The following is a 15,731-nucleotide window of genomic DNA, read 5'->3' as shown; positions in this document are numbered from 1 at the left end:
ACAACAGGTAGCAGCACTGTTGCATACCAAGTTGAATATGTGATGGCTGATGGTGAGGTGTAATTGGCAGAGAATGAGGTGGGTGGATCATATTGGTAAGCATGATCAAAATGATAATAACATTACAATGCAACATGCCTAGATTTGTTACAAACCTGGCATGTGGGTCGCTGGGTGTTATTCTGAGAAGGGGGTCTATAGTTGGGGGAGGATCGTCCTCTAGAGGGAGGGAATCTACCACGGCCTCGACCATTTTGTCTTCAACAAGAATAACCATGACCTTGTTGATCTCTTGAGTTGGTAGTGCTAAGGTTTGCTGATGGCTAAAATGGAGAAGGTGTAGGGGTACATGAAGCACGACTTAACCTGCTCTCATGGATGAGAAGGAGATGGAAAAATTCATTGGAGGATATGGGCTCTACTCGAGTCATAATAGAGGTGATAAAGAATTCATAGGTTGGATCGGGGCTATTTAGAAGGTAGGTGACATATTATTTGTCCGAAAGATGTGCTCCAGTTGCAGCAAGAGTATCGGCAAACATCTTCACCTCTTGCTGAAGTAATCAGTGATTGATTGGTCACCTCTCAACAGGTTTGTGAGTTAAAACCTAATCTGGAACTCCTAAGCTTGAGAATGGGAGCTATACATAGATTCAAGACCTTTCCAAAGCTGGCGTGAGGTACCTGTAGAAATTACATAGGCAATAATCAATAGAGATGAAAACAAAATACCTAAGATGGGTTGATCAGATCTTTGCTAAGTGAGATAAGATGGATTTATTTTGGGGCTACAGTGCCCTTGAGAGGAAGCATTTTGGGTGGAGGTATTTGTGTGCCATCCATGAAAGAGAACAAGTCCTATCCACAGAGATAAGCTATGATTTGAACTTTCCATAACATATAGTTTTCAAAATTTAGTTTAGTAGTCAATAAGTGAGAAAAAGAAGAAGGAAGAGAAGAAGAAGGTGACGATGAGGTTCACATGGCAAAGGATTAGAGAGACTGCTAGTCTAGTAGCTCTGATACCATATCAGAAAGGAGAATAAAAGATTTCTTAAATATTCATTTCATTCATCAACAAAAAAAATAATGTTGGTTACAACTGACATAAAATAAAAAAGAAATCACAAAAACTGTTGAAAATTCTAGAGTTGTTGAGGTGGTTTCTGCCTTTTTATTTTACCGAGTGACATTATCTTGACTTATGTTAATGCTTATCATCGCACAAAGATATTATAAGATCACACGGTATACACATACACTTATTTGAGTTCCTATTTTTTGATTGACAATTCAAAGTATTGAAAGTTATATTTTTATCAAACTAAATATATTAAAGAGTTAAAAATATTATCACATGGAATAATTTTTTTTTGGCCAAAAAAAAATTATTCCATGTGATAATATTTTTAACTCCCAAAAAAAAAAGCTTATCGGAATGTTTCGGGATTATCTTATTTACGTAGGGAGCTTCTTAAATTTGGTTTTATCCTGATTTCATTTGGGCGCTCTGATGTGGCTGCTGAGGATGACAGGGAATCACATCCTGTGCCTGTGGCCGTCTCACTTCCCCCATTCCATTATCATACTCCTCGAATGGGATAACGTGAAATTCAATTCTAAAAAAAGAAAAAAAGAACAACTAATTTAGTTCTACTGTCTTCAATGGAGAATCTGGTGATCCTCCCTCGCATATGCAGACCTCCTATTCCTCTTCTCTCCAAACGAGAAACACCTTTTGAATTGTCGGCGAAGGCCACCAAGGCCGCAATTTCTTTCGACAAAGCCTTCAAACAAGCGTCAAAGAAGAGGGACCCAATAATCACCGACACCCACTTGAATTACCTCTGCAAAAAGGGTCGTCTCGGTGAAGCCATAACAGTTCTCGACGCCATTGCCCAACGAGGGTCCAAGGTAGGATCGGATACCTTCAGCCGCTTGTTGCAGTCTTGCATTGATTTGAACTCTATTCAACTGGGTCGCGAGCTTCATGCTCGCATCGGTCTGCTTAGAGAGCAGGAACCTTTTATTGATACCAAACTAGTGAGTATGTACTCCAAGTGCGGGTATTTGGAAGATGCCCGCGACGTTTTTGAGAAATTGGCTGAGAGAAATTTGTTTACTTGGTCAGCTATGATTGGTGCGTGTTCAAGAGAGCAGAGGTGGAGGGAAGTAATAGAACTTTTCTTTTTGATGATGGAGGACGGAATTGTCCCAGATGATTTTCTTTTTCCAAAGGTTTTGCAGGCTTGTGGGAATTGCGGGGACATTGAGGCTGGGAAATTGGTGCACTCATCAGTGGTTCGAAGCGGAATGAGTTCCTGTGTCCGCGTTTGCAATGCAGTTTTGGCAATGTATGCAAAGTGTGGGAGCTTGAGTTTGGCAAGAAGGTTTTTTGAGAAAATGGATGTTAGGGATGCAGTTGCATGGAATTCAATCATATCAGGATATTGCCAGAAGGGTGACATTGAGGCAGCGCAGAAATTCTTTGATATGATGCGTGGGGAGGGAATTGAACCAGGTTTGGTAAGTTGGAACATATTGATAGCTAGTTATAGCCAGTCAGGAAAATGTGATGTTGCATTGAAGATGATGGCAGACATGCAGACTTTTGGGGTGGCTCCAAACGTATTCACTTGGACTTCTTTAATTTCAGGGTTTGCTCAAAATGACAGGTCAATTCAGGCATTGGAACTTTTTAGAGAGATGCTGCTGACAGGGGTTGAACCAAGTGGGGTTACACTTACATGTGGGATTTCAGCATGTGCATCTTGTAAAGCTATAAGGGAGGGGAAGGAACTCCATTCCACTGCAGTTAAGATGGGATTAATTGGAGATGTATTGGTTAGAAATTCACTCATAGACATGTATTCTAAGTGTGGTGAACTTGAAGCTGCTTGGCAGGTCTTTGATATGTTTTCAAAGAGGGATGTTTACACTTGGAACTCCATGATTGGAGGATATTGCCAATCTGGCTACTGTGGCAAGGCTTATAATCTCTTTGTGCAAATGCAGGAATCAGATGTATCGCCAAATGTTGTCACGTGGAATGTGATGATCTCAGGGTATATGCAAAATGGCGATGTAGATCAAGCCATGGATATTTTTCAGGAAATGGAAAAAGATGGTTTAATTAAGCGGAATACAGCATCGTGGAATTCTCTTATTGCAGGTTACCTTCAAAATGGGCAAAAAAACAACGCATTACGTATATTTCGACAAATGCAGTCTTTGTCCTTTGAACCCAATTCAGTTACCATACTGAGTGTCTTACCTGCTTGTGCAAATTTAGTTGCAGCAAAAAAGGTAAAAGAGATTCATGGTTGTGTATTGCGTAGGAATTTAAAGCGCGGGCTTCCTATTGCAAATTTACTTATAGACACTTACGCCAAGTCAGGGAATATAATATATTCTAGAACCATATTTGATGGAATGTCATCCAAAGATATTGTGAGCTGGAACTCCCTGATTTCTGGTTATGTTCTGCATGGTCTTTCAAATGCTGCACTTGGTCTCTTTGATGAGATGGGAAGGATGGGACTCAAGCCCAACAGAGGTACTTTTGTTAGTATAATCTGTGCATATAGTCTAGCTGGAATGGTGGATGAGGGGAAGCAGGTTTTCTCTAGCATGACTGAAGACTATAAAATTTTACCAGGTTTAGATCATTATTCAGCTATGATAGACTTATTTGGTCGCTCAGGTAGGCTTGGGGAAGCAGTTGAGTTCACTAAAGATATGACTGTACACCCTGACTCTTCCATTTGGGCTTCATTACTAACTGCTTCTCGAATACATGGGAATATTGGATTGGCAATTCATGCTGGGGAATGCCTACTTGAGTTGGAACCTGGGAACACATTGATTCACCGATTGATTTTACAGATTTATGCTGTATATGGGAAGTCTGTGGATTCCTTGAAAATGAAAAAGCTGGAAAAAGAGAATGGTGCTATCAAATCTCTTGGGTCGAGTCGGATTGAAGTTAAAAACAGAGTGCATACATTTGTTGCAGGTGATTTCTCTAAACCAAATTCAGACATTTTACTTTCTTGGATAAAAAGCATAGAGAGGGAAGTTAAGGAACCTGATATTTGTCGTGGACTTTGCATTGAGGAAGAAGAGACGGAAGACATTGGTGGCATCCACAGTGAAAAAATTGCATTTGCTTTTGCTCTTGTTGGCCCTTCTCATGCAGCTCAAAATATACGGATAGTGAAGAAACTGAGAATGTGCAGAGAGTGCCATAGAACAGCCAAATTTATCTCCATGGCATTTGAGTGTGAAATATATTTGAGTGACTCAAAGCGCTTGCACATTTTCAGAAATGGGCTTTGTTCTTGTGGGGATTATTGGTAGATTGTAGAAGAATTTGTCAGAATTGATCATGAAATTGGTTTGGAGGAATTTGGTCAGACAATTCAAAGGAACCAAAACTTTGTTCAAGGCACATCAAGTTGTCATGCATCCTTATATTGTCATAGGTGATGAATTGCCTCATAATTTATTTTAGTTTCCCTTTTTGTCTTGTATGTTAATTGATATATTTAAACCTTTCAATGTTGTAACTCTCTGCATACAGATGAGTACGTGGGCATAGGTGGGGAGTCAAATGTTTTTGGCACTTAGCAGCTACAGAGAACGAGATATGCATCTATCCCTAATTTATTTGTTTGGAAGGTATGTATTTTAAGTTTCGGAATGGTGATTGAGTTAAAAAGCCTTAAGAGTTTCCCTTTAATAAAGTTTTGTTCTAGATGATATATTTGAGAAGTTCAATATCAGAAGGTGGCTCTATCTTTTCCTCATGGTTAGAGTCACAAGTCACTGGGGGAAAAATCCACATGGAAAATAAGATTTTTATCAGCCTAATTGTGGCAGTAATTTAATGTCATATACAAACAAAGCTTGTTAAATCATTGTTTGATATTTTCATTTAATATTGGTTTAATCACTTTCAGAGTTGGAATAGAGTGTGGCTAACCAATCAGGCATATAGCAATTGGGTGCAACATTTGAGGGCAAAATTGAGTATCATAATGGTTTCTGCCAAGATCGCTAGAATCGGGCTGCCACCTCCTCTTGCAGCCCCAGCAAAAACCATAGCAGAGCCATCATCAACTACATGAACTACCAAGGGAAGCAACACGAGACCATAAAAAGCCATCACTAGGATCTTCAATTTGAGCTGAGAGTCTTGATCGCTTAGACAGGCTTCGAAATCTGCCTTCAAATCACTCAACAACCACCCTTTGGTCTTTCCCTTATTTATACTGCAATTAGCCAAAAATTTAGCCTTGTATTCCAATAAGTTGGATAAAGCTCTAGCTCTAGACTTTTTTGGGTTGTGGATGTATACTCGATTTTGATCCACTAGCGAAACCTCCAGTAGTTCATTGTATTCATCAATAAGCAGCACAAGATCAATGATCTTGTAGGTAAAACATCAGTACGTTGGATCCTAGTGGTGAATGAGGCCTTCCGATGCTTCCTACTTCGTCTCAATTTTCAAGGCATTGATAATTATGCTGTATTTCTCCCTGAAAGGCTTCTGATCTGATGCTGATAACATCTATCGGCACCTCAATAGACCTTCATCATCATTGTTCTGCACATGTAGCCTGATGGCATCAAGGAGAGAACTCTTATCGTCTTGATGCAAGACATCACCCTCCATAACCTAATTTTCCTTTTTAGACTCCAAGGCCTCCTTTATTGGGTTTTCCATTTCTTGAGACATGGTAAATCTTAAATGTAAATGCCTCGCCTGCATGCATATCACAACAGCTAATCATGCAAAAATTAGTTGAATGGAAAATACAAATGGCTCCAGTGTCCTAGCTAAATATGGTTTTAGAATTTAAAAGTTTACCAATGCAGGCTCTATTCTAGGGTAAAATGGATATAAGGGTACTAGTGCAGAGTTTCGACTATATCTTGAAGTTCTAAAGGCTCCCAGACCATCCTCACTATCGTCGTTATTGGCTAATAAGATCCCCAATCCTAGTCATTAAAGACTCTAAACAGAAAAGGTTTGATTTGTGTGAAGGATTTCTTAAGACCTATGCGGAGGGCAGCACCTCACAAAGGTCTCACTACTATCGCTCTCCTAATTCTAGTAGGTAAAAGTTTGGGCATAGAACTCGTGCAATTTTTGTGATTAGTATGTGTTGGAGCTACCACAGTTAACATAAAAGCAATAAGACTAGGGAAACTTAATTCACACAACATTTTATGCAACCAAACACACCACAAAAAAGACCACTATAAACACAACATAATTAACCACACAATGACTCCAATAAGACATTACTAACCAAGGAAGACAACAAATAAAAAGAAGAGAACACACACAAGGTGCGGCTTGACTCTCTAAAGTTCTCCAATGGAGTCGCCAAGTTGTCGAACTAGATTCCATCCGAGGGTGTCGACAGATGGGAGTTGCATGGCGATCCCTAAACAAGAAAAAGCTAAGGAAAACAAGACTTTAATTACACGACATGAAAGATTGAAAAGTGGAGTTGCCACCTTTATTTTTTGAAGGGAAAACAAAGGAAAAACCTCTAAGAGATCTATGAGCCAAAGAAAAAGGGTTCAAGAGTACACTTGTGCATAGAGAAGGTGGTTGACCCACCATTCTCAAGGAGATCAATTAACTAGCACCCTTATCAACACTGGTTTTAAGAACGGTTATCGTTGAGTATCTGTGTGTGAAGAATCCCTTTTTGGGTCTTTTTGATGAAAGATCATCATCCAAGAGTCCCAAACAGTAGGGTTAGGAACCCTAATATTCCCTTGTTTAAGAAAAGGTTGGCCTTAGGAAACCCTAAAGTTTGAGAATTCAAAGAAAAAAAAAATGAAAAAATGGGGATGATTGAAATTTTTTTTTGATTGATTGAAATCATTGAATTCAAAGATGCTCAAATTTCAACAGGACTTGTTTTGGAAAAATATGGAAAATGGATAAATTTGGTTTGCAATCAAATTCAAAATGAGATTTGACTTGACTGAATTTAAGGAACTTGAAGATGATTGGATTTGAAGACTGGACTTTTTAGAAAGATAGATGTAATGGAAATTTGATTGGCAACCACATAAAATGGGTTTGATTTGATTGGAATAAGAGATTGATGGTGATTGGAATTGAAATTCGTCAAGTAAAATTAGGGATTAATGATGATTGGAATTATAATTTGTTGATTGAAATCAAGGATTAAATGATTATTGGGATTGAAATCCATTGATTGAATTAGAGATTGATGATGATTGGGATTGAGATCCATTGATTGAAATCAAGGATGATGATGATTGGGGTTGAAATTCGTTGATTGAAATCAAGGATTAATGATGATTGAGATTGAAATTAGTGATTGATTATGATTAGGATTGAAATTTGTTCATTGAAATCAGGAATTAATGATGATTGAAATTGAAATCCGTTGATTGAATTAACAATGGTTGGGGTTGAAATCTTGCACTCAATCAGAGAGAGGATGAGTTGAAAGAGAGAATATTTGATTGGATTTGAAATCTATAAAAATGGGAAGGTTTTGAAATTGGAATCTTTGGAAAAGGTAAAGTTTTTGAAAAATGCAACTAGGGTTTCATTATAGGTCAAAAAAGGAAATAACTTGAAATCAAATTGAAGAGCTCTTTTTGGAAAGGTGACATTTTGAAATTGAATGGAGAATTCCAAGTTTACCTTCCATGCTTCAATCCCATGGTGTAAGCACTTTCATTCACCCATATAGGCTTAAGGAAGAGCACTCATACCATGCCTAGGGAGGGAAGAGAGTAAAGCTACATATGTCGGGATTCTCTCACTTGTCCCATCATAAGCCAGGGTAACATCGTGATGGTTAACAAGGAGATGCCCTAATTTCTAAGGTGAACCAAAATCAAACTGTTGAAAAGTCCATTTTCACTAGAATAGAATGAACTAGCATGATAATCAATTAATACGCAAACATATTCATCTACCATGCATGCTATCTAGATTAACTGCAGCTCCAATGATTCCCTTATAACCTCAAAGCATACCCTAACATCCTCTTATTCTTCTTGGCTCTCACTCTTCCTTGATATCACTTATTTTCATTTTTTTTTGAAATTTTTAGAGTTTTATATGCATTTTTTTTAAAAATTTTTGTGGCTATTAAAAGAGAAAGGAAAATACTTTAAGAATAATATAATTTCAACAATAGTAATAGTAATAATAATATTGATAAATAATAATAATAGTAGTAGTAGTAAGCAGTAATACATAAGATAAACAGACATATTACCTAAATTGAGCCAAAATAAGAAAGAAAATTTATTTTATTTGTTTAAAAAAAAAACAATTTTTGACATCTTTGTTTATTTTTTCCTGGTTAGAGTCACAAAATACATGGTGAAAAATCCACATGGCAACTCAGATTTTTATCAGCCTAACTGCTGCAGAAATTCAATGTCATATGCAAACAAAGCTTGTTAAATCATTGTTTGATATTGTCATTCAATACTTGGTTTAATCACTTTAAGTTCAACCCCATAACAACACCATGCCATTGGAAAAGTTTATGTTGTTTAGTGAATTTTAAAAGAATATGTTTGGACCACAGTTTTAGGAATGGAATGAGTCCCTATTTTTTAATACAAAATGTTTTCAATGAGCCAAATTGTATTTTTGTTTGCATCTAAATTAGTGTTTGGTTTCTTTTCTTAAAACTAGAAAAAAAAAAAACAGAATTTTATTCACCCTATTGTGATTGTTCTCCGATTATGATATTTCTGTTTCACAATACAACTTTGTATTGTGGAATACTGTGTAATACGGTTGCTGAGTACTTATTAGTTTTGTTAGTTTTGATGGTTAACTTGCTGTCATGTTCAAGGTGGAGCATAAGTGTCTCGGAAATCAAATGCAGATAGAGAAAATCCATGGGAAATTTTAAACCTACCCATGTCTTTATATCAAACCTAGGTCATTGTCTTTTTCCCTTAAATATATGTTCTAGTTTTTGGTTTAGAGACAAATCAATTAGCATTTGTTATGGTCTTAGAATTCAGAGGATGAGGAAGCAAACCCTCTACCAGTCGATCCATAGGGAGGCGAAGAAGGATTTCAGTGGAACAATGGAGTGTGTTCAACCATTCAGCAGTTAGCAACAGCTGGTGGAGCAGGTATCAACTCCATTATGATTGATTATGACAATTAAGGGAGCTCTGTGCGGTTGGAAAAGTATGCGGGAAATGGAAGCTACAAAAATGACATGATTAGCCTATACAGGATTCTAGCTTTAGTTGGCTTAATTATATTTGAATATCGTGTGGACCAACTACCCTAAGACCATATTTTAACGAAAAAATGCACTTTGTACAGTGTCGTGACATCCCTGCAGAGCAAGGGTGTGCCCCGGGATGGGCGAAATGAAAAAGTGATTTTAATTTTCATGAAAAATGAAAGGTGGAGTTGCCACTAACCTTTTAGAATGTGGTTAGAACACTTGATTACTACCCAGTTTTGGGTAGAATCGGTCTGTGTATACCAAAGCAGAGATCGGGAGTTTGGTTATGTGAGGGGAAGGTATTAGTGTAATGACCCCAAAAATAATATGTATGGAAGGGTAAAATTTTTTTTTTATTAAATAAGAATAATTATTAATTAAATAATATAATCTAATATAATTATATATTAATATAATATAATATTTTAGTTGAGTTTCCTTACTTCCTCAGGAAAGCAAAGAGAAGCTGCAGAGACTCTCTCTCTCATCACGTCTCTCTCGTCTCTCTCTCTCTCTCCTCGCCTTCCCTGTCTCTCTCTCCTCATTTTCTTGATGAGTTCTCGGCCGATTGAAGGACGGAAAATACCATTGGGTTCCATTTTCGGCCACCAACATTTTAACCTGAGTGGATTTGTGATTAGGGCGTCGTAGGCACCACTCCTGGGATAAGGTAAACCTACTCTCTCTTTTCAATTTCTCCCCAATATTTAGCCAAATTGACAATCGGATACCACCACGGGGTTCCAGCTTTGATTCTTAGCAAGTTAATCAGAGCAAATTTTAGGTTTGGGCTTCTTAGGCACCACTCCAAGGTTAAGGTAAAGAGAATAAATTATGTCAGGAATTTTTATAAATTAACCAATTAAATTGTAATATGAGATTATAGGAATTATATACACGTTTTTTTGAATATTCTGATATATGGAAATTGGATTTTGGATTATTATTATTATTATGAATTGATTAAATTGGTGTTTGTGAATTTAGGGATTTTATAATAATTAATATTTTAAAGTTGAACCGATTGAATTAAAATATTTGATTTTTGGATGATTATAACGGATTTTCTAAATAAATTAAACGGATGAAATTAATGGTCTTGGATTATTAAAATATGATTTATTATTCATAGGCAGTTTAGTAAAGTATGGTTAAATACATAAATCGTGTGGCATGGGATTAATATTTTATTTTAATAAACCGGTTGTGATTGCTATGGTGTGAGTACTTATTTGTTTATGTGATTTAATGCCCTTCATGCATATCGCAATATAATGTTGGCTGGCAAATGAGGAGTTCGTTTTATTGTCCATGATATAAGTTACGATATAATGTTGGCAGGACTATGAGGAGTTCGTTATATTGTCATTTATATAAATGGGGCAAAAACGTTAGCAGGATGGATGAGGAGTTCATTTTTGTCGATGTGCTATGAATGGTGTTGTGTGTATTGTATCTGTGAAAGTTCTTGTGTGGGCCACGTATTGAGATTTGCTCGATACACAGTGAGAATGATGAATACTGAAGTACTTGTGCATTAACCTTGGTGGGTGTGAGTATGTATAGGTGAATTGATTACATTATGATTTTAGATATGCTGCGTTATTATGAAAAGTACGTGTATGCGGATTCTGTGGTATGATTGATGATGAATGTGTGTGAGTACATGTATGTAAATTAAAATACATAAACAAATTATGGCAAGGTAAGACTCTTCGTCCGAGGGCTTACTGAGTAAGGCGAGTGCCTTGATAGGTATCAGTTGTAGTCACACGTAAACTAATGGGTAATGTTACATAAGGTATTAGAGCAAATGGGCGTTACATGTATGAGCGTGTAATCTCCCTAATCCTTGAGGACTCTTGCTTTTAAAATAATGTTGCATATGTGAATACAGTCTATAAGTGTTTTAACAGTTGTTGTCGTTTAACAAGTGATTATATTTTGTACACACTAAAACTCATCTGCCTCACACTGATAATAATTTTTTCCATCATTACTGAGAAGTGTCTCACCCCATCATTATCAAATATTTTTCAAATGCCTTGTGGAAAGAGACAGGAATCAGAGTAACGCAGCGGAAGCGTGGGTGGGGTTAGAAATAGTAGTTTAGATTAATAATTAAATTTGTTATTTATAGTTTATCTTAAAATTTCTAAGAATGTATTTAAATTTGTTATTGGAGATATTCTTATAATAAAAAGTTTTTAGTACTCTGGTATATAAATATTGAGGTCTTCCGCTGTATAATTATTTGGTATTAGAGATTTAATTATTTTTTATCCGAACCCTAGTTTTGGGTTCAGGGCGTTACAATTAGTACCCCCTACACGCCCATTCTATGAACGGTACCTAATTAATAAAAAATTATCCCTCAAATTAAATTTAATAGCTTTTTAAATTACTCCCTTTGAAAAATTGCAAAAATGCACATACACGTGCAAAATATTAAATCACACGAATATTTACATAATATACATATTCCCTTAGAACAAAGGCATACAATACTCCGAAGAGCCCATGCTCCCTTTTGAAATCATAGGGAACAAAAAATGAGAAAATATTTAACAAAAATAAACTCCCAGATTTTTTGAAATTTTATGGTATTTTTAAATGATCTATATTTTTTGAAATTCCTGGGAGGTTTTTGAACTCATTCGGGATGAAAATTTTGCAAAAACAAATTCTTGACCTTAAAAACATTTTTTTGATTTTTTCTTTGATTTTTATGAATATTTTGGTGATTTTTCACATTTTTATGGAATTTTTAAATAGATAACATAATATGAAAAATAAATAAAGAAAATAATAGGATACTAATATCATGTTATAATACTGTTAGAATTGGTGTATTCTCAAGAGAGGGAGTGAATTAGAATTTTAAACTTTTATCTCTTAGGTTAAATGAGATAACCGTATAATACAATATAGTGTCTTTCTATGCAGTTTCAAATGCACCAATAAATATAATATGCGGAAATTTAAATCATGTGCATCATTCACACCACAAAATACATGTGCGGTAAATATAAAATGCAGAAATATAAACAAGGCACATGATATGTTATCGGGGTTCGGCCAACTGTGTTTACGTCCCCGCCTCTAGCTCGCAAGCCTGAGGATTACACTATAAGCTCACTTAAAGGGTGGAGCGGCACCGATTACAATCAGGTCAATTACCACAGGGCTGACCTCAACCTTAACCAGGTCAATTAGTGGGGCTGACCTCAACCTACACGCCTTAACAAGATGTCGCACCTAACTTTCCTAACCATGTCTAAGCCAATCCGGGACTATTTCAAAGGGCTAGTCTCCCTCTCTTCAGGCCTGTGCCTGGAATACAACAGTTTTGCTCAATCAATGAAATGGTACAGTGATTATGCTTTTAAGTAAAGCAGATGTGTACACAGTTACGCGCAATCATATACACCACCAATAAGATATAATAAGTAAGCTCAATGTGGTTTAAGATATATCAGCTCTCAACTAAATATTTGCTATTGATGTGATCAGTGCGCGAGAGTGCAAACCTATATTATCTTTGTATCACAAGATGTTCAATCTAAATGCTCGAACAAAGATATCAATCAATCCCCATATATACTGCAACTAGTAGATCTTCTCAATCGTATGATGTTCAAGTAATATATATGTTTTGTTTGCAAAAAGAGTTTAATCTTTGTATTCAACGAATGATATAAATCAATGAATATTGCAACAAAGATATCACATAAACAAATATCTCTTCAAAGATTTATCAAGATGAAACACACTAGATATTTGAAAGTGATTTGAAAAAATTTTTTGCAACCAAAATCAAATATAAACTTTTCAAGATATTGCAATGATGATGCCATACTTAGAAGCTCCAACGAAGTCTTCTTAAGAAAGACTTATTGATAAAGCCCCCTAAGAACACTTGAGGATATGCTCTCAAATAAAATAATTTCACACAAACACAATCTTGAGAGAGCAATCCTTAAGGAACAACAACACTTGAATCACACTTACAAAAGTATTTGAGAAGTAAGATCTGGTAAGAATAAGTGTTGGAGGCTCAAAGATGAGTATTATGGATTTTGGGATTTTCAGAGAATTTCTCCTAAACAAGATTGCTAATCCCCCCTTAATCTTTGCAAATGATGGGCTATTTATAGAAGTTGGAAGAATTATAACTGTTAGGACATGTAGAGTATTATTAATATTGTTTTAAATCATTTTAACCCTAATTAACCCCATTTAAAATAGTTAACTGCGGTAAAAATTTGGACTAGCTCGAGAGCATCGGTCGACCAGAACACTCTCAGTCGACCGAAGTTCATATGGCTCGGTTGACCGGGCCAATTTTGAATTTCAGGTTCGGTCGACCAGAAAATGCGATTTTTCAAAATAGCGCAGTTCGGTCGACCGGGAGATTTTGAACTAAGAAGTTCAGTCGACCAAGTAGTTGGGGCATCTCTCGAGGACCCTCGGCTGACCAGAGCGTTGGAGTACATTTTGGGCTCGGTCGACCAGGTGGTCAATATGTTGACTCCAAGGGAGTTCGGTCAACCGAGAGGAATTGTACTAGATGGTATGGTCGACCGAACATGCATTTTAAGTGCATTTCGGTTCCAACTCCCTTATACATTTACCTTATTCAAATGACCATTCATGTATATGCATGTGTGAGTGTTCTAGGGTCATTTCTAGGTCCTTTTGAAGACACCGAAAAAATTTGGTTCGGTCGACCGAAGGGTGTTCCCTAAGGTCATTTTCATTTTGAGCTTACGTATTAAACCATGCAAGTGATGCATGCAATTATTACAATCAAAGCTCTATTTGCTATTACAAACCTTTCCTACTTAAATATTATAGACCTGAATATAAATTACAACGCATAAATTATATATAGGGTCTTCAGGGTCTTCGTTTTCCTCCGGATCTTCGAGTGCCATCATAGGATACTGTCAAGATAAACCTGCACGTTAACTCGGCAGACATTAAATACCTGAGTATTTGTCATAATCAAAACAGGGTATGACCCATAGGGTCAACAAATACCACTATAATAATAATAATAACAATACATATATATATCATAACATGTAAACACAAGTATAGTTCTACTAAAATAATCATACACATATATCACAACGTATAATATTGAACTGAAATTCCAAACCACTACAATACATAATCACAAACGGAGCATGATAATAAAAATACACATAATAATAACCATAATAAGAACAGTATAATAATAAAAATCATTAAAATACTAAAATGTCACATAATAAGAAGAACATCACAATACCTACTAGAAAAGCCATATTAGCATAAGACGCCTATAACAGAGACCAAATAAAAGCTAGAATTATCCAAAACAATACACTAGACTAAATATAAAATAAACACAACACACAAAAACAGAAAATTAAACAAATACAATAATAATAAAAGCACAATACAAGGATGTCTGAATATGTGAGCAATGTGTGTGTGAGATGCATGAGGGTGCACAGTGTGTGCTAACAGTATGTGTAAAATGTGTGTGTAGATGTGTGTGGATAAGTGTGTGTAATCAATATGTGTAAAATGTGTGTGGATAAGTGTGTGTAAACAGTATGTGTAAGATGTGAGTGTAGGAGTTAGAGTGTGAGTTAGTGAGTGAGATAGTATGTGAGTTAGCATGAGTTAGCATGTGAGTTAATGCATGAGTTAGTATATGAGTTAGGGAATGAGTTAGTGAGTGAGTTAGTGTATGAGTTAGGGAATGCGTTAGTGAGTGAGTTAGCATGAGTTAGGGAATGAGTTAGTGAGTGAGTTAGTATAGGCGCAGGTGTGAGTAATGTGTGTGTGCAAAGTGTGTGAACAGTGTGTATGCAAAGTGTGTGTGCAAAGTGTGTGTTAACAGTGTGTGCATGTGGTGCGTGAGTTAGTGTGTGTTAAGGGTGCATGAGTTAGTGTCGGGGTGGCCGTGGGCAGGGAGATTGAGTGAGAGGGAGAATGAGAGTTTACCCCTTGAAACTTCCGACAAGGCGAACCCGCATGTATCTCTACAATTCTCATATTTGAACTAGCATAGGTTCATCTTGAGACAAAACCCGAATAGAGGCACCGGAGATCTCCTGTATGGCTTTAATGGTGGACTCAATTTCTCCATCAAATAAGAGGCAATGTCGCCATGGTTTAGGTTGATGCCAGAGGCGGTGTTTTTGTCTAGCACCTAGTCGGAGACAACAAATGACGTCAGCAACGGAGCTCCGGTGCTGAGATCGGCGTGTTTCAGGAGGATACGTGACTATTTGGGGACGAAGAAGGCTACTACGGGAGGATGGGCGCCGAAGATGGCGGTCGGAAATGGTGCATGCATTGGAGTTGAGTCTGTGTGTGTAGGAAACAGGTCACGACTACTTGCAACCGTGAGGTTACCGGAGAATATGGAGATGGTGCGGCGGGAGACTGGGCGCCGAGGATGGC

The 15,731-nt window shown here is 36.7% G+C and overlaps 1 protein-coding gene across 6 annotated transcripts in view; it reads left to right on the top strand.

Annotated features, from left to right (window-relative positions):
- The first annotated feature begins 1,503 nt into the window (after window positions 1–1,503).
- LOC131163094 (pentatricopeptide repeat-containing protein At1g19720) overlaps window positions 1,504–15,731 on the top strand; it is a 35,432-nt gene continuing 21,204 nt past the window's right edge. For 4 of the 6 annotated variants that reach the window (XM_058119812.1, XM_058119813.1, XM_058119814.1 and 1 more), the window contains exons 1-2: window positions 1,510–4,484; window positions 4,583–4,680. In XM_058119812.1, coding sequence (XP_057975795.1) covers window positions 1,666–4,359 — 2,694 coding nt within the window. In that variant the 5' untranslated portion in view covers window positions 1,510–1,665 and the 3' untranslated portion in view covers window positions 4,360–4,484; window positions 4,583–4,680. Of the gene's footprint in view, window positions 4,485–4,582; window positions 4,681–10,610; window positions 10,654–15,731 lie in introns of those variants that run through there. The other 2 variants (XM_058119816.1, XM_058119811.1) reach the window with 2 other exon arrangements.

The sequence above is a fragment of the Malania oleifera genome, chromosome 8, assembly GCF_029873635.1.
Source record: "Malania oleifera isolate guangnan ecotype guangnan chromosome 8, ASM2987363v1, whole genome shotgun sequence".
Classification (NCBI taxonomy): domain Eukaryota; kingdom Viridiplantae; phylum Streptophyta; class Magnoliopsida; order Santalales; family Ximeniaceae; genus Malania; species Malania oleifera.
Note: the sequence above shows the minus strand (reverse complement) of the source record. Positions and strands in the feature narration are given on the sequence as shown.